At 41.0% G+C, this 18,625-nt stretch overlaps 1 protein-coding gene across 1 annotated transcript in view; it reads right to left on the bottom strand.

Annotated features, from left to right (window-relative positions):
• The window catches only part of LOC310984093 (neuronal acetylcholine receptor subunit alpha-7-like), a gene marked incomplete at both ends in the record, with an annotated part of 56,867 nt that overhangs the window by 34,771 nt on the left and 3,471 nt on the right, over positions 1-18,625 (bottom strand). Inside the window, one exon of the mRNA XM_083969201.1 lies at positions 7,724-7,863. Coding sequence (XP_083825327.1) covers positions 7,724-7,863 — 140 coding nt within the window. The remainder of the gene's footprint in view (positions 1-7,723; positions 7,864-18,625) is intronic.

Here is an 18,625-nt window from a genome sequence, read left to right as displayed (position 1 = left end):
GTAGTTAACAACAAAATATGACTAACACACACACATACAGTATAGAACATGCCGGTATTCAACAACATTCACAAATTAATGTTTGCTTATGGTCTCTAAAGATTTATGGCTGATTAATGAGGCTGCTTCTAAACAATTCTTAAACCATTAACTCGACATGAACAACTATTTAATCTCCAAACATCTTTTGTTACTTAAGATTAAAATTAAAGTCGTCTTGGTCATTTCCTATTTCAAGACCTCCATATAGTATGTTCTCTTTGGAGACACCTGAACCTCCTGACTCTGAGATTTTCAGGCTCAAAGAATACATTAAAGTGTTGTTTCATATGTACTGTAGGAGACTTCCACCTATTAATAATAGAATGGGAATCCTATGTTGCAGGCCGGCGTGCAGCTCTTAACCACCATGTAGTTATCAGGAGGAGACGTACACGTCTTGTGACAGGGCTGGCTCAGGGATGTGACGGGGTGTCGGCTTGGGTTTTTTGGATGAGCGCTCTGGCTATGTGGTGGGGCTAACAGGCAAGAGGTTATGTGTGGGTTTGTGTGAGGGTAGGTGCATGAGATAGGGAGCAGGAGGAAACACACGCCAAAGCACGGTGGCAAACTCTGAAGGAACCAAACAGAAAATGAGATGTGACAGAAACTTTACCCAAACCACAGAAGTGTCGATTTAAGAGCCTTCGGTTTAAAAAGAGTGACGAAACGACTGAGACTGTAGTTGCATTGAGCTAAATGGGTTGAGTGTGTGTGTGTCAGCGGTTTTGCATGAATTTACCTCTAAAACAACTCCATCTCGTAACATTCCGTTATTATCTCATAGTGTGGTGAATGTACAGGTCACAACTTGTCCACAAAAGCGTTTTGGAGTTGTTGGATTGTGTATTTGATGAGTTTGATGAGGGAAACCAAGAAATCTCATTAGCATCCGTAGTGTAACTCTGAGCAGCTCGCGGCTCTGCTCCGCCGTTCTAAAAATAGCTTGAACCAACAATTAAAGGTAACGAACCTATACTCCTAAAACTATAGGGATTATGGCAATGGGCCAATTTGCCAAAGTGTTGAACTATCCCCTTAAACATAAGGCACAGGTAGTTAGTTTATAGCTTGACATAAAGACTGGGAACATGGTGAAGAAGTTGGCTCTACGACAATTTGCTCCTACAAGTAAATAACATACAGCTGATAAATTACAATAAACTCTGCTCAATTGTAAGGAATTCAAGGTTAAGAAACATAAAGTCTGCAGTGGACCAGCTGTGGCAAAGGATATTAAACCGAGGGCCATCAGGGCAGAAGATGTGCTGCTTCATGAATCAAGAGAGGTGTTTGTGTCCTTCAACTGGATCATTGGTTTGGCAAATTTCCAAACCAGTTTTGTTTCTTTTAAAACCTGATTTCAGCTATTTTAGCTTTCAGAAACAAACACACAAGGCAATACAAAGAGAAGCAGGGCTAGAAACAAAACAAAATAGGATTCATGAAAAATATGGTCTTAATTTTATCCAATAAAAACAAAATACACATTTCCCTTACGTCTAAAAACGTGGTCCAGTCCAGAGTTTGTAATTATTGAAAAAGAAAAAGACCTGTCATTTTGGAAGCATTAAAATTCAACCTCTCCAATAAGGCTTTGAAACCACATGTACAGTTTTGGTCCACTATACATTTGGGCACCAAGATGTTGGGATGAAATGCATCATGTGAGTGAAAACTGTAGGATGTGGAAGTGTGTCAATTTTTTCACATTTTTTTCTATTAAAGTACCTGGAATCTACTTTTCTGGTACCACCTCCGCCGAGGTTCCAAAACGGGTAAAGAAGGTACTAAAAGGAGACGTACCGACCACTGACTGGTCGATGGAAGAATATCCTGCACGACTAAAAGCTGTTTTAATTCCCACTGTAGGGCTGTTAATATGTCACTTTATTAAGTTTTAATATTTTTCCAGACAAGAAAGTAACTGTTTACTGTAGATGTCCAACTTTTATCCAAATAACATCTTTTTGGAAATTTGACTAAGCGGCATCAAGCTACTCTAAAGGCGATACTATCCTGTATAATTGAAACAACCTCCAGAGTAGTGCTTTGTACCAAAGTTGAGTTGAGTCGAGTCAAGCCAAGCTGGTACCATGTGGAAATACAGCATAATTTATACCAAAGCTATACCAAAATTATTTTATATCATAAATATAATCCTGATTTATGTTTAACCACTCTGTAAAAGTTTTGTTTGTTTTTTAAGACTAACAATGATGGCAGGATATCACAGGAAATCAAACACATTTAAACAGAAGAAATTTATGTAAAGACTTCTCTGTCCTACATCTGATAACTGTTCCTTTAAAGATTTGATTATACACTTTATCTTTATAAAAGCTCCTAACAGTAGGCTATATCCAGGAAGTACATATCAAAGACTTTATATTTTATTTTATTTTATTTAATTAAAAGAAAAATGAAAGAAAAGAAAAGCATGTCAAGAGAAGAAGAGGAAAAGGAGAAAAGCACAGTTGAGAGAAGAAGAGAAAGAAAAGAAAAGAAGAGAAAAAAGATGAAAGAAAAGTTAAGAAAAGAAGAGAAAGAAGATGAAAGAAAAGTTAAAGGACAATTCCAGGCAAATTCAACCTGGGGCTACAGTCTTCAGAATTATTCTTTTAGACCTAAAATATTAGTAAACAGGTTGCATTTGCCCCTAATTTACCTTTAAAAATAGAAGATAAAAAAGGAAAGGAAAATGGTGGAAGAGAAAGTCAGTTTAGATGACGTTGGATGAGGCCACTCTGCTCCTCTTCCACCTCTTTGGTTTCCTCACCCCCAGAGAGTGGCGGATCCTTGTCCATGTGTAACTTCTGTCTGGTGTGGTGTCTTCTTGGGGAGGCAGGTTGTTGCTCCTCTCTGGTGTGGTGTTCATGTCTTCTTGGGGAGGCAGGTTGTTGCTCCTATCTGGTGTGGGGGCCATGTCTTCTTGGGGAGGCAGGTTGCTGCTCCTCTCTGGTGTGGGGGTCATGTCTTCTTGGGGAGGCAGGTTGCTGCTCCTCTCTGCCTTGAGCTCTGCAGTCAGCTCATGGTTTAGTGAGAGCTGACTGTTGAGCTGAGCTCTCAGCTCCTCCAGCTCTTTCTTGAGAGCCAGGTTCTCGTCCAGTGATTTCTCGAACCCTGGGGTCATCTGTTTTTTGATGGCGTCGATCTCATCCCGCACTTTTGCTGTGAAGAAAGCGTTTTGCATCATCAAATCATCATGAGCCTTCATTGGTCTGTAGAGATGATTCAGTAGGTCTGTGGTGGTGGTTTGGGCTCTCTTGAGGTCTTGGTATGAAGCTTGAAGTTTCTCCAGTTCTTCTTGGAGAGTCGTGACCTTCTGTCTCTTTGCCTTAAACTCTGTGGTGAGCTCAGAGTTGAGAGAGAGCTGAGTGTTGAGCTGAGATTTCAGCTCCTCTGACTCTTTCTTCAGAACCAGGTTCTCGTCCGATGCTTTTCGTTCAGCAAGGCTGATCTCTTGTAACATCTTTTGTCGGAGGGTGTTGTTCTCAGCCCTCAGGTTTTCCTCCAGGAGCAGGTGTTCTTTCATCGTGTCAGCATGAGCCTTCATTTCGTCCTCCAGCTCATGCTGCAGGTTCTCAGCCTGCTGTCTGGCCCTGAGGAGTTCAGCTTCATACTTCTGGGTGTCTTGGTATGAAGCTTCTTGGAGAGCTTCTTGGAGAGCTGGAGAGTTCACAGTTTAGTCTGAGCTGAGTGTCCAGCTGGGTTTTCAGCTGCTGCAGCTCTCCCTGTAGAGCCAGCTTCTGATCAGATGTTTTTTTATGGAATGCCAAAATCTCATCCCTCAGGTTTTTCTCCACAGGTGGATCACCTTCTGACACCCTGTCAGCACAAGCCTCCATTTGTTTATCGGGATCCCTCGACACCATCGTTGGGACCTCAAACATGTACCTCAGTTGTCGGACTGTTAGCTCTCGTTGAAGTTCTGAACCAGTATTTGCCATTGCGTAAGTTTTAAGAAAGTTTGAAAACGTAACGACTAAAAATCACACTGTGCGCTCTGAACAGACGTCTGTTTCAGTAATGTGTGTGGAATGAGCTATTGTGTTCTCATGTCACTGATGATGTCACAACACAAGACATTTTGACTTTGAAGCTGAGTGTTCCATTTTGACATCATTTCCTGATGATGTCACAACAGACATTATACAACAAGTAGTTCCGACCAAGCAATCTGATTGGTCAACAAGAAATTTAGAACACACTCAAATCAGCATGACAGCACGCCTGACTCATCACTAAAAATATTACTCCGCCATGTCATGTGGTTGTATGCATCTCCATGGTACATAACATGGATTTTTATTTTTATTTTTTAGAAATGTTATTTTACTCATGAAAATGAATCACAAACCTCATCAACCTCCTGTTTAGCTGCCAAAGACACATTTATAGAACAATTAAATCAACACTTTTTTTTTTTGCTTATTATATTAATTTGTGTTGTAGCTATATTAAAGGTTGAATATGTAGAATTACCAGAACAACAACAGAAAAAGAATTCCCGCAGTCGATTGCCAGACCATTGCTAGGTAAAACAGGCCATTGCTAGGGACTCCGCTCTGATCAGAGGACAGCAGAGGAGGAGAACTATGCAGGATATTTACCTTATGTTTCATTTTTACCGTCATTTAACAGCATAATAAATGACTTGTAGCTTGTTACAGGGAGAGTGGAGGCTCTCTGCCTTCCACACCGCTGCTGAAAACCAAACCTGCGCTCAGAGCCTCCGCTGTCTCTGCTCTTGTCTCTGTGGGAAAAAAAAAGGAGCTCGGTGGCACCGGGAGTCCGCGACAGTAAACGTGTTTATGACAGATAAGACTACACAAATATACCCATCCTAACATGTATATGATAATCCATTGTTCCACCAATTGATTATTAAAAAGGCTTCATTGAAAACAAATGCATACGACCGGGAGGAGGCAGGAAAACAGCGGAGAATTGAGCCACATGTCGGCTACGGGCAGGTATGAATGTAAACAGAACGTGACAGAAAGTCATTGTCGAACCCGTCAAAATATTTTAAAATAATTAATTCAGACTAAATATCATTTTTAAATTTTATTTTTCATTCTGTACCCCTCTAAACGCCCCGTGGGTGTATTATTTTTGAAAAAATATAGCTTTTAATAAATATTCTACATATTCAACCTTTAAGCAGTTGTGGGCTAAACTGTCTCTGCTAACAGTTACTACTCAGATGACACTATCACGTTATTTTTTTGAGCATATTTCTTAAGCCACATGCTGTGAGGCCTTTGACGGTTTTTGGACAATATGAAACATATTAGCAAACATATTTGTCCATCATGAAACCTTTGAAAAATATCTGTAATTTATTATGATAAACTATTGACGCTCATGTGATTATTAAATAGTTTTGATATTATCAACTGCAAGCCCTGATATTAATATTATTGAGTTTATGATATCAGCAATTATTACATCCTTTTTTCATATAATTTCATTATCAGCTGCCAAGGTTTATCAGGCCAATTTCTCATATGTAGTTTGCAACTAACATTTCTATATTGCTCATTTACAACACCTTTAGTGTGGTTCCCACCTGCAATTGTTTGCAATGGGACAGGTAAAGTTTAGTCAACTGTCCTTTTCTGTGATTATTATGGAAGACATTAAAAAGAAAATTGATCCCCACTCATCTCTGGAAAATGTGTTACACAGATAAATCTACATTTAATATTTTGATTTCATTTGTGCAAAAGAAGCAAACCAAGCTAATTTCCACCTTATCACCATATCAGTGACACAAACAAACCGCCAAGCAGCCTATGCATAAACTGCACAGACATGGTAAACTAGCCAGCAACTGATTCTCCACTACTCTGTGTGTGTGTGTGTGTGTGTGTGTGTGTGTGTGTGTGTGTGTGTGTGTGTGTGTGTGTGTGTGTGTGTGTGTGTGGGGGTGGGTGTGTGTGGGTGTGTGCGTTTCAGTACAAAAATGAACTGAAAACTCATTAAAAACTTGAGTTATCTCTGGTATTCCCTCTGGTGTAAACATGCGTAGACATGCACGTCTTTGCATTAATTCACATCACTGCAGGTGAATTTGCTTTTAATTTTATGTGTTGAATCACACTGGACTGCTGTGTCTTCTTATTTAATAAATATACTAAAAGCTGTAAATCATCTCCTACAACTCAGAAAAGTTACTATGCATGCGTCTCAAAATGTTAAAGTAGGCTATTACTCAGAAGAAGAAGAAAAAGGCAAAAAATAAGTGGGGATACCTCAACACTGAGCCTGAATGTTGTTGGTGATGAGAGAAATGCCTGAGAGTTATAGTGCCACAGGATGAAGATGGATATAAAGAGCTCTTTAAAAGACAAATACTCTCACTGGGTTGGGTGCTCCTGCTAGTGAAATAAAGTCTTATGGTCACAGAGAAATGAAGTGCAAAAACCACAAAGTATGTGCATTACCATGAGTAGCCTACAGAAGTAAATCTGTGTCATTGGATTTTGAATTGGAATTTCTAGTACTGACTTTTTTCGCCTCTGAATGTTTTTTCAATGTTAAAAAAAAATCAGTGTAGATTTACTTCCACACATGAGCCACAGCCACTGCAGATAAATCAGAGAGAATGCCTTCCATGAAAACATCACAACAAAACAGTCAGTTTCGCAAGAACTGTTCAGCTTAAAGGACAATTCCGGGCAAATTCAACTCGGGCTGTATTTTCCTAACATTTTAGGTCTAAAAGAAGAAATCTTAAGATTTTCAGTTTAATTGCTCCTGTTTTGCGGTAGTTGTGTCTGTCCCCGCATCGCCACGGCAGCGATGAATGGGAGTGGATGGAAGTTCCGCTGCTTAGGCTGTTTACATCGCTCAAAGCCGCAGACAGCGTCAGATCAAACATGCACCGAGAAGTTTACTTACTTCAAGCAAGTCAAGAGTTGATATTCCTGTGTTTATGACACAAACGGGAGCTTCCGACTGCACCTGAACACACCGCGCACGGCAACTTGGGTCTCGCGCGAGACTCTGCGTGCCTCTTCTTGCTTCAAATGCTCAATCTCAGAACTTTTAGTCACCAGCTGCACCTGTGACAATTAACTTAATTCTGTAATTGTGCTGCTTGTTTTTTATGTCTGATGTCTCTTGTTACCTTGATCTTGTTGTGTATGTTTGCTTGTACCTGTATTTCCTCAGGACATCCTCGAAAAAGAGATTTTAATCTCAATGGATCATTCCTGAATAAATAAAGGTTAAGAAGTATTAGATCTAATTTCACAAACATGTCGGCTTGCTTGAAGTAAATAAACTTCTCGGTGCATGTTTGAGTGGCTATCTGATGCTGTCTGTGGGGGAAAATGTGGCTTTGAGGGATGTAAACAGCCTAAGCAGCGGAACTTCCATCCTCTCCCATTCATCGCTGCCATGGCGATGCGGAGACAGACACAACTACGGCAAAATAGGAGCAATTAAACTGAAAATCTTCAGATTCCTTCTTTTAATACCTAAAATGATACGAAAATACAGCCCGAGTTGAATTTGCCCGGGATTGTCCTTTAACTTGTTTCGCTCACTGCGTTGATTTCCAAAATAAATTCCACACACAACCTCACCCCTTGAGTCTGTCCTCAAGCATTCTCTGTATACACTTCAATGGAGAAGAATGCCCTAACACATGCACACATATACATATCCTCACCACATCAATGATTTGCAGCAATGTGAGGCCAAGATCCACCACAATGGGCGCAGAGTCGTTCTGGACAGGTCTCTCCAGACGGTTGTAGTTGACCATGAGGTCGTGGTAGAGCTTCCTCTGGTGAACACCGCCACGACAACCTGGAGGGAGAAGAGTTAGGACACTTGTGAGGAGAGAGAGCACTTAAGTAGAGGAATTGGGGTGTGAAGGAGATATAGGCGCAAGTGTTAAAGGGATGGGGGAGTGAGTAACATGTGGGGCAGTAATAATTAAAGACGTGAAAGCATGGAGAGCACAACAGGCAGACTTCAATTCTTCCGTTTGCATCATTTACAAAAACTCAGTCAACCCAGTAGTTTATTAAAACCAACTGGAGATGATCTCCCTCACTAATTAATACCTGTAATCTAATCAGTTCTTTTATTGCAATTATTTGCAACACCGTCAGTGTGGCGCCAAGTCCCTCAAGAGATCCTGATGAGGTTGTGATACGCTGGACGTAATGAGCACATTATTAACTCGGTGAACTTTAATTGTGTTGACTGTGCTTTCATTTTGTCCTCCCTGTATTCATTAGGCCTCATCAAGTGTTTACACTGAACAATGAATCATCCATCTTTAACAGGAATGAATATTACAGTGATGCAGTCCCCGATGCAAAAGCGAAGCCAGTCAGTCGTGAAGGGAGCATGTCTTTTCTTTGGCACCTCACTGTTTCCATTGTTTCTCCTTCACCCGCGCTGCTCTCGGAGTAAAATTCAACTAAAAACAAAAGAAAAAAAACACCTTTGACTGTTAGGAGAATCTTAGTCAGTAATGTAATTTCATAGATTTGGATGATAATCCACATCATCAAACTCCTAACATACAATCCAGAAAATGTTGCGACTACATTTTAAATCATTCAAAGCCAGAATAAAACTACTTCAACTACTACTTCAAAATCTACTGTAGTGTGTGGCTTGACAGCACATGCTCAATGTGCTGAACTGATGACACAGTTAAAACTGTGAAAACTGAAATCTTTCATGTCTGTACAGAGCTTTAATGCATGATGCAAACCATCATGTCTAATTTCCAGTTGCGGCTGTATCTGTTATTTAGATGCTATTCACATCTAATAGATTATTTAGTTTAGCAGTTACTGATTTTATCTGTCCCTCAGACTCCCCTGCTGTGTGTCTTATGTTTAGTTATTTTTCTGTTCACTTCAGTTAAACTAACTGGGAAACCAGAGTGGATCGGCAGATTGCTCTAAACAAGAGGTGTAGCCGCATAATATGTCTCCTTTAAAGAGCATCTAGCAACAAATGCACTAAGCTGGTATAGGACTTATTCTGTAAACACCCCTCAAATAGAAACTGTTTGAGTAGTGGCCAATGGGGAAACTCCACTGTCATTTGGTCTTTCCCCATTGGCCAATTCCCAATCATTATTGGGAATATGATCACTCAGTCCATCAGTTTAGTCAGGGACATTCATGATTTTAGGGCTGGCCCTGCTGTTGTGATCAAGCTTAAAATAATGCTCTTATCTGGAGTGAGATGGGTCAGGGTTATACACGTAGTCTATCATGTTTTAACCAACATCTAGAAAGACAGAACAAGGGCAGAGAGAGAGGGGAGCATACCCATTCATGCCCTAACTGTATACACCCTAACCCTTTGGCCAACTGCCAACCCAACTGTTTCACTTTTCTTCAACACAAAACATATGCCACCAGAATCATTTAGTAGATGCTACAACCACATGAAATTCTACACATACTAGCTTTAGGCCACCCACCCACTGAAACTTGGAAAGTAGCTTCCTGTATCACATCAAGACTGCCAGCATCACAACATCCCTCAGCCTCTCATCTCAGCCACAACAGAAAAGGTCTCTGTGTGTATTTCCCCAGTGACCCTTGTCCAAATTAGATGTTGTCTCAACATATTCCAGCAATTATGGAGTGACAGCCAAGATGTGAGTGCAGCCACAATGACTGAATGGATGACTAATTAGTTAATGAGGCGAAAATAAACAGACAGCTCACTTGTGTGTTTTTGTGTGAGGGGGATTGGTGAGTGTCAGATGGGGCACCCCTAAATCTTGGCATGACGGGGGAATCTGCATAATGGGTGAGGGTGTCAGCCAGCTGAAGTGTTGAGAACCGATGGAGTGAAACAAGTCACGGCAAAACAAGCTGTGCATTAAAGAGCTCTGTCAGAGAGCTGCAGCAGAAAGGAACACATCCCTTATTTTTAGAGAAATAAATTAATATTTTATTCATTTTTTCTGCCAATTCTAATCATCTATCATGGCGAGGATAATGACACCTCTGTGTAGAATTTAGCTGAAAGTAAAAACCTCCTGAGCATCTGGATCATAAGTTATAAAGAAACAAAGTTTAACACTTTCCACTCCCAGCCGTTCCATAACATCCTGTGTGTGTAAATCACAGATTTTCAAAGTGAAACTGACTTATTTGCTGTTTCTATCAACTTTAATCAGCTAGTTAATTTGCTTTGGAACAGAAGTCTTCTCTGTGGGTAATTCTGCTTCCTCTGTAAAAGCCTCCTGAACATCTTGTTCTTAACATCAGAACGAAGGTTAGCAGTAGTCTCTCAGCTCCCATCTCTTCCCTGATATCTCACGTCTGCCATATAGCGCTTGGAAAACACTGACTTTATGTAAAACTGCTTTATTCTGTCTTAGTTAGAATAACCACATATATTTGTTTTGGGGAGGAGGAGACCTCAACAAATTGAGATGTTTACAACAATGTGGTCATGTGCCATGATCCCCTGCTATTTCATGACGTCACTGCTTTTTATTATTGCATTATTTCCATTTTTTACAATCTGGACCTTTTTTCTAGCATAAAATGCGATCATTTACTCACCCAGATAACTTTGGTGTCATTACGAGTCCTTCTGACGAAATTAGGTCCAGCCGAGAGCCGCGTATATCTGTATAATGCGAGTCTACAGGGCAGCAGAATGCAGCCTCTAAATAACACATTATCTGCTGCGAAACTCGTTCATTCACCAATATTTTGTTATGATATGCTAGTGCTATTCCCCTCTGAGTTCAAGGTTAGCTGTTATCAGAATCTGGGGTCTGTAGGTTGACCTACTAACCTCTGACCTGAATGATATGATCTCCTACTGCCGCAATGCGCGGCTAGTTGCTACTGCTAATACTACGGTTTGTTTCTGCGTGTTTCTGACTTGTCAGAACAAAATGAGCAGCTGGATGAAGTTCCAAATGACGGAGTTTCACAGCAGATAATGTGTTATTTAGAGGCTGCATTCCACTGGCCTGTAGACTCGCATTATACTGTATGGATATACGCGGCTCTCGGATCTAATTTCGGACGGACTCGTAATGACACCAAAGTTATGAGTAAATTATCGTATTTTATGCCAGAAATAATTGTAAAAAATGGAAATCCCCCTTTAATTGAGAGAGCCTGAGCAGCAGAAGTTACATAGCCTAACATTTTTTCAAACCAAATGCTCTCTTGTATCTTTTGCAACAGAAGACAGAACATTCTGAACACATGCAGTATTTTCTGCTCCAGGAAGACACATGCATACACACAGAGTGAGCTGATACTATAACAGGTAGACTGCAGTGCTTGCACACAGTCTGCTGTTAGTTGTGGTGAGTTATTCCAGTGCGTCCTCAGGCAGCGTGTCTGCTTGTCTGTGTTATTAGGCTTCAGTTTGCATCAGGGGGAAGCTTCTGGAGAGCTGTATGTTTACCTTTACAGTGTTACCATGTGTGATACTTTATGTCAGCAGTTCATTTGTTACATAATGTATTTTCTGTTGTGTTTCTCCATATGCCTTTGTTATGCTGTACATTTCCATTCCCACATTGTTATCCAGGTTGTGCCTGTGCTTTTCTATGCTTGTGCAGTATCAACATAAAACCTTTGATTCAAATTAAGATACCAGCCAGTGTCTTAAGATTTTCACAATTACTCTTTGTGGTGTTATAAAAGTGTCCTGCATTGTGGTCCTGTTTGCACCTGGCATTAAAATGCATCTCCTTATGCGTCTGGAGTGACCATTTGTGACTGGATCTCACTGCACTGCTCTATATGCAAATAACAGGTGCATGTTGTTGATTTAGCCAATCTGGCTGTAACGCATTGATTCATTCCCAATGTGTTTGTGCATGTGTGTGTGTGTGTGTGCGTGTATTTGACACAGAGAGAGAGTGGGGCAATGGAGGGTTAAGCAAATCAGTGCACTGTGCATGGCTCCTTAAGGGAATATGGTTATAGTCATTTGTAACAGCCATATATTTTCAGTTCATTTTGAAACTGTGTTGGGACTTGTTAGACTGCAGCAGAGGACGTCAGGTGGATTCTAATGTGGCTGTTTTCAGCATGGAGCGGTTGTGGATCAATAAGTGATTGAATGTCAAATGTCTACTCAACGCCTCAAACCTGAACTTCCAGCCGACTGTTCACTGTGACATCACTCCTCAGAACACCTTAACCTCCTTGTTTCACTCCTTTAAGAAGATATGTTACACTTATGGTGCGTTCCAGGCAGGCTTTTGAACTCAACTTCAAGTCACCACTTACGACTTTGTAGCGTTCTAGGCAAGTTACGGCTGAACTGTCTGAACGCCAGGAATTCTGGGAGTCAGATGTAAACAAACATGGCGGACCGTATGCTGCTTTTTAACTACAACCGGCAAAGGTGCTTGCTGAACGCTAATTTGAGCGAAACGGAGGAGGAGAGACGTATGAGAGACGTGATGAATATTATGATTGTAACGTGTGAATTGTCCTAAAGTCTATTTCTCACCGTGTGTCACATGAAGAAACACCTCCTCCACAGGGCTTGCCATTTTTTTGCGTGACGTCACTTGTCGTAAGTGGGAGTAGCCTACATCTATCTAGTACGAGTTCACAGGTGGGAAGTTAAGAGTTTAACTGACGTTCCAACGGGTAACCATGGGAACAAGTCAGAAAAACACGAGTTACGGGTTGCCTGGAACGCACCATTAAAGCAGAAGTAAGCGATCCGGTCGTTTTGGCTAACTTCCTGTCAGCAGATGGAGTTAGCAGTCCCCGCCCTCGTCACCACATTCACACGCATCCCTTGGCTGCACACACAGAGAGGACCGCCCCTTTATGCCGTTCTCTCTCCTCATTGGATAAAGGTTGTAGGATACAAGGAAAGTTTTCTCCTTGGTTTACAGCAGAGCAGAGCGACTGACAGACCCGTGTTTCAGACCAAACACTCTATATAAGTGATTGCTGTTGGAAGATATAACTATTTAAGACTTATATTAACACAAACATTCCGCTTACTTCTGCTTTAACCTGACATGCTTTTTAAAATAATAAAAGATATAGGTGCATATTGTGAGGGCAAATACATGCTTTTTATTTTGTGAAGCATGCCATGTAGCGTGGCTCTGGGATTACAAGAACACTGGCGTAGCCACGGGTGTGCCAGGGTGTGCCAGTGCCACCCACAGAGGAAGCTGGCACACCCAAAAAATTTGATGCATTTTTTGTTTTTGTTATAGTCTATAGCTACTAACATGTTATCGATCAGTTAATACATTTGTAAAAATTGCCGTCAGGTGATGCGTTGCGGAGAAACTGGACTAATGGAATAATTAACGAGTTCAAGGCCAAACCACGCCGTCTTGCCCTTTAAATTGAGAGCTGCGCAGTGCGCACAGGTAAGCAGCTATATCATTGTCCTCTTCTGCTTTGCGATATAAAACCATCAGGCCAGGCTGTTACATAATCATATGTGATGAATGATAAGCCCAGTAGTTGTGTTCAGATGGTTAAATAGCTTTGTTGATCATGCGATCAAAGTCACTTAAGCGCCGTTACGCACGCCGCACCTCTCTCGTCCAGTGCGCTCCTCCTCTCCTCTCCTCTCCTCTCCTCTCCTCCCTCTCCAGTACCTGGCTGCTCTGCTCTGGGACCGGGGCTGAGAGACGTCACCGCTGCCTTCACTCCGTCCGTGATCCATCTGGTCAGCGCGTTTAGACCCGAGTGGCCTGAGTGTCCCATCTGAGCTCTGTGCCATAGCGCGCAGCTCCAGCTCAATGAATGACAGCAGGTCTCCCAGTTACCTGCTCAGCTACTGCTCAACACTGATCAGAGCAGCTCTCCCTCGTTTGCTGAGGTTTTATTATAAACTAAAATCTTCTTTTGTTCTTCGTCGCATAGGCCTATATCTCCCCATCTTCTCTTCACTTCATCTCTTCTCTTCTTGTTTTACCAACCACATTTGAACTTTCTCATAGATAATCTCCCACGTTTCTTATGCTGCAGGCAGCTCCACAATATGTTTATTTGTCCCTCTCTCTATTAATGCGTCGGATCAAATTTTTATTCTGCGTTTGTATCCATCCAGCTTTGTCCACACTCTCCATGGCGGAAACGGTTACGCGCAAAACCCTCATTTAAATACTGCGGTTTGCGCGTGTTGTCATTTAGTGTGTTACTCTTAGTAGATCACCTATTGTGTGTGCGCTAACCAGACACGCAAAAGTGTGTTTTTTTATGACTTTGTTATTGATTTATTTGAGCACGTCATAGGCTATGTGTGAATGTTTTGACCTGTTGTACTGTTGACTATAAGAGCAGTTACTAAGCAGTTTTTTTTAACTCAGCGTTGCATATAGATTAGAAGATAAGTATGATCATACAGGGTTGCCATGATGCCACTGTTACATTATGTGCAGTCTGTGTCTGATGCTTGTTAAAGGCCTATGGCTTGTTGAGAGCGAATAACACATGGTTTGTTATTACTGATGAGAACGCACACAACATATAATGTTGGAATTCTTTTGAATATTTATGGAGGTGTAACGCTCAGTTTGTTGAAAATAAATTTGGCACACCCAGTCTTTGCAGGTGCACACCCAATGTCTTTTTTCTGGCTACGCTACTGTACAAGAACAATCGCTATTGTGAATTGATAGTGCTTTAATCTGAAACTGAAACTCATCAAAACAGGATCAACATTATTCATCAAAGGTGTCAGAGGAGGTGGAAAGATTTCCTACTGACCCTGATGTTAATCTCCATGGATTTGTTCATTAATGTGAGGACAATTGGTTCCTGCCTCCCTTAACTCAATGCTCTGAATGAATGAAACATCCTGATTCAATCCAAAATCTAAATTCTTCTGCTGGTATCGTCAAAATGTTTTTTGTTTTTTTTTTATTTCTGTGAGGTTAATTCACAAAAATGTGAATGTTACAGTCAAGAACAATGAAACAAGCATCAACCGGCAGTACAGTGCAGCTAAACCGTAAACCAGAGGTTTATAGAGCATATGAATGAACAGATGATTAGAGGGAAAGACAGATGGACGGATAATTAAATGATGTTTTGAAATAAATGGAGAGAAAAAAAAAACCTTCTCCAATCCACTGTGCTCATGAAAGGCTGTCAGAAATATGCTGTTACAAGTTAGTTGTGAGGGATCAGAGGAGATAGTCCAGAAAACTCATCTCAGCTCATCTCTCATTCAACATTACTTCACTGCCCCAGTGTACTTGGCTGGCAGTGTGACCCCTCACATTAAGGAGGTCGCAAGGGTTTTAAGGAAGACCGGATTACTGTGTCATTATGTTGTGAAGGCCTGGGGGCGGCTACTGCAGTATGGTGAATGTACACAGGAGAATGGTCACTCTGCCTGCTTTCTTCCTCCTCTCCTCCGCTCACACTTTGTCTCCCTTGTGTCTTTTGTGCTGCAGCAGCAGCAGCAGCAGCAGCAACTATGGGTTAATCAATAAACAAAATTCTTCCATCCAGTGTACTTACTGTTCATGGATTTTCATATAACATAAGTGTGAATGTTTTCTCATAAACTTAATCAATTTTCAGTCAATATTTAGTTATTCTAGCTGTGGTCTGAGAGGTTGGTTTGAATGGTTTAGAAGTAGGACCACTGTAAATGGATGAGCAGCACTTTTCTGTGCTTCATCATCCAATCAGGCAATCTTCAGCGAGCACTTAGCCTGTACAGTAAGTCACAACTAAATCCCCCCTTTATAAACGTGTAAGTACCCACATACAGTACGTGTCAGTTCAGAGCTTCATGTTCAAAACAGAATTGAGAAAAGAAGTGATCCTCAGGGATTTTTACTTTGGTGCCAAATAGTCTGATGTGAGAATTTCTGAAACTTGCAACCTTGGGATGGAAAGACTACAACAGTAAAAGACTGCAGCAGTCCCCAAACTGGACAGTTGGGGACTGAAAAACACAGCTTGGATTGATGAATCTGAATCTCTTGCTGAGGGGGCAGATGATCCTGTCAGAGTTTGAATCCATGGACACAACCTGCAACAGTCCTACTGTAGCTGGTGGTGGTGGTGTGATTCAATGATGTCCCTCAATAGAAATCAATCATGGTTTAAATGCCACAGTCAATGTGAGTGTTGATGTTGAACATGTGCATCTGTTTATGGCCACAATTGTCCGTGCTCTATACTTTCAGCATGATGGCCTCCCCAGTCACCAGGTGGGAAACCCTACGACTCGAACCCTATGAAATAGAAGATCACTAATACTGTGACAGTATATCTACAAGTAGGTCATTTCAAGTCAATTGTGTATATAACTTGAATGCCTTTAATTCATGTGTTGTCTTGTCAATTCATTCATTTGAAATGTTTTATTGAGATGTGATCTGTTCTCTTGGGAACATTCAAGTTGTTCTACAGAAAGAGCAGTAGAAAGCTGTGGTTGCCAGGCTGCTAAAAATCAACATAACGCTCACTGCGCATCTAAACCAAGTAGGGCTGCAGCCGATATCCAAGTACTCGAGTACTCGCTTGGCTTGGGCGGCATGTAACGATATGAAATGACAGGCTTGTAAGAGGTTAGTGAAAAACTGAATATGGCCAGTCAGTGCTGGTTTCATTTTATAATAGTAACTTTTTTTAATAGGTTATACAATGGTCTTATCATCATCTAAAACATTTCTCTCAGCCTACTTGTAAATGCTTTAAACTGAAATGCACCACAAACCACAAGTAAAAACTCTTCAGCAGTGGCTGAATTTTATTTTCAAACAAAACACACAGTTTTGTTTCATGGAGGGCAGTAATTGGAAAGTTGCATTGCTCCGATGAATCGACACTAGACAAAATAAAGGAAAAGAATCTCTCTCTCTCTCTCTCTCTCTCTCTCTCTCTCTCTCTCTCTCCAACCACAGACTGCAGTGCCATCAGAGCAGCTGAGCATCACAGTGGAAACCTGTGTGCCAAGCACGTTACTTTTGAATTTCAAATGGGACTCAGATGGATAATACTTTGACTTGCATCCTGTGCTGCACAACAGCTTTTGCTTTCAAGTGCAGGAGGGACACAAGAGAATACAATATAAAAGCTAGTGCATACTGCTATGCTATTTCCTGTATCCATTTAAGGGCAATCTAGCAATTTGGTTTCCATAATAATGGTAAGACTGTATTATTAATGCACTAAACCTAAATCATTATTAAAGATGATGTTGTATTACTGTGTGACTGCACCTATAATCTTTACTAGTAGGGTAGGGCAGCCCTAGCCTGAAGAATAAATCTTAGGGAATAAGAACTTGTTAAAAACAAAAAATAAATGCTCCAGCTCTCCCCCTACACACCCAGATGCCGATGTTTGCATTTTAAAGATGTCAAATGTTGAGGATATAGGAGAGATGTCATCTACTTGCACATATATTTACTTTTTAAAAACGCTGACTTCACAAAAAAAAAAAAAAAATCCAAGGAAGTCATTCATACTCTGTAGTTTACCCCACAAACAGCCACATCCTTAGCCTCAGAGCTCCCAGCTGACACACACAATCCTGCCCCAGATTTCCACGACCAAGCCACGCTTCCACTCCTTTCTTTCCTTGCATCTCCCAGATTGCAAGCGATTTCAGTTTTCATTTTTCAGCAATAAACCCAGCGCTCTCTCTGTTTTGCTAGGCCTACATGATTCACATCCTCAATAGAAAACACTGAACACACCAATGCGGACGGAGACACGATATAACCTGAAGGCATCTATCAACTTCAAATGGCTACCATATATCTTTCTCATTGCATTAGTGTCCTCTCATATTTCCATTTCAGAGCCCAGTGGGGGTCTCATTTCATCCTCAATCATTAAAGCTCAGGAGTACTGTACAGAAATAAAAATGGTTTCTTTTTATGGCTGCGACGCGGCAGCAGTAGACATACAGCCAATTCAGTTTATGGGTTGCTCACCCTTGAAAGCAAGCGCTGCCTTCAAAAATAATTTTTACAGACCTGGTGTTGCTCATTTTTGTTACTGTCACAGACAATGACACTCCCAGGTTTGACAAATCACTGAGTCGAAACTTCTCACAGGTTTGACATTTAAGTCCCAAGTTACCGCCGGTAAAATTGGAGTTGGCAGTTTATAGGATTTAGGGGGAATGTGATAATAAACATTGCTGTAATCAACAATGTTGGAGTCTGGGTTGCTATTATATGGAAGTATGATGTTATTATGGTATGGCACTCATAGCAAGTTTCATGTTAACAGATTTAAGATTGTCTGTAGGCTACAACTTCACAGGAGTATCCCCACACAGTGTGTCAAATGTATTAACTTTTACAATAAGGTTTTAGATTCCCATGGCAGAGTTTAAAGAGGCTGATGATGATGATGATGATGATGATGAATAGGAACGACGGATATATAGTGAGCGTCTTCATGGCTTTAAAGGGATACTTCACCCAAAATCAATAATTCACCAATTTTCTACTCACCGTCATGCCAAGGAAGGATTTGGAGAACTTTTAGAGTCATCAAAACGCTTTTGGAGTTCCAGGGGGGGTCCGGCTGGCAACAGACTTTCATATAATGGCGGCGGATAGAGTTCACTTTTGAATCGTCCTAAACAC

This window comes from Trachurus trachurus (assembly GCF_905171665.1).
Source record: "Trachurus trachurus genome assembly, chromosome: 1".
Taxonomy (NCBI): Eukaryota; Metazoa; Chordata; class Actinopteri; order Carangiformes; family Carangidae; genus Trachurus; species Trachurus trachurus.
This window is presented reverse-complemented; position numbering and strand designations above follow the sequence as displayed.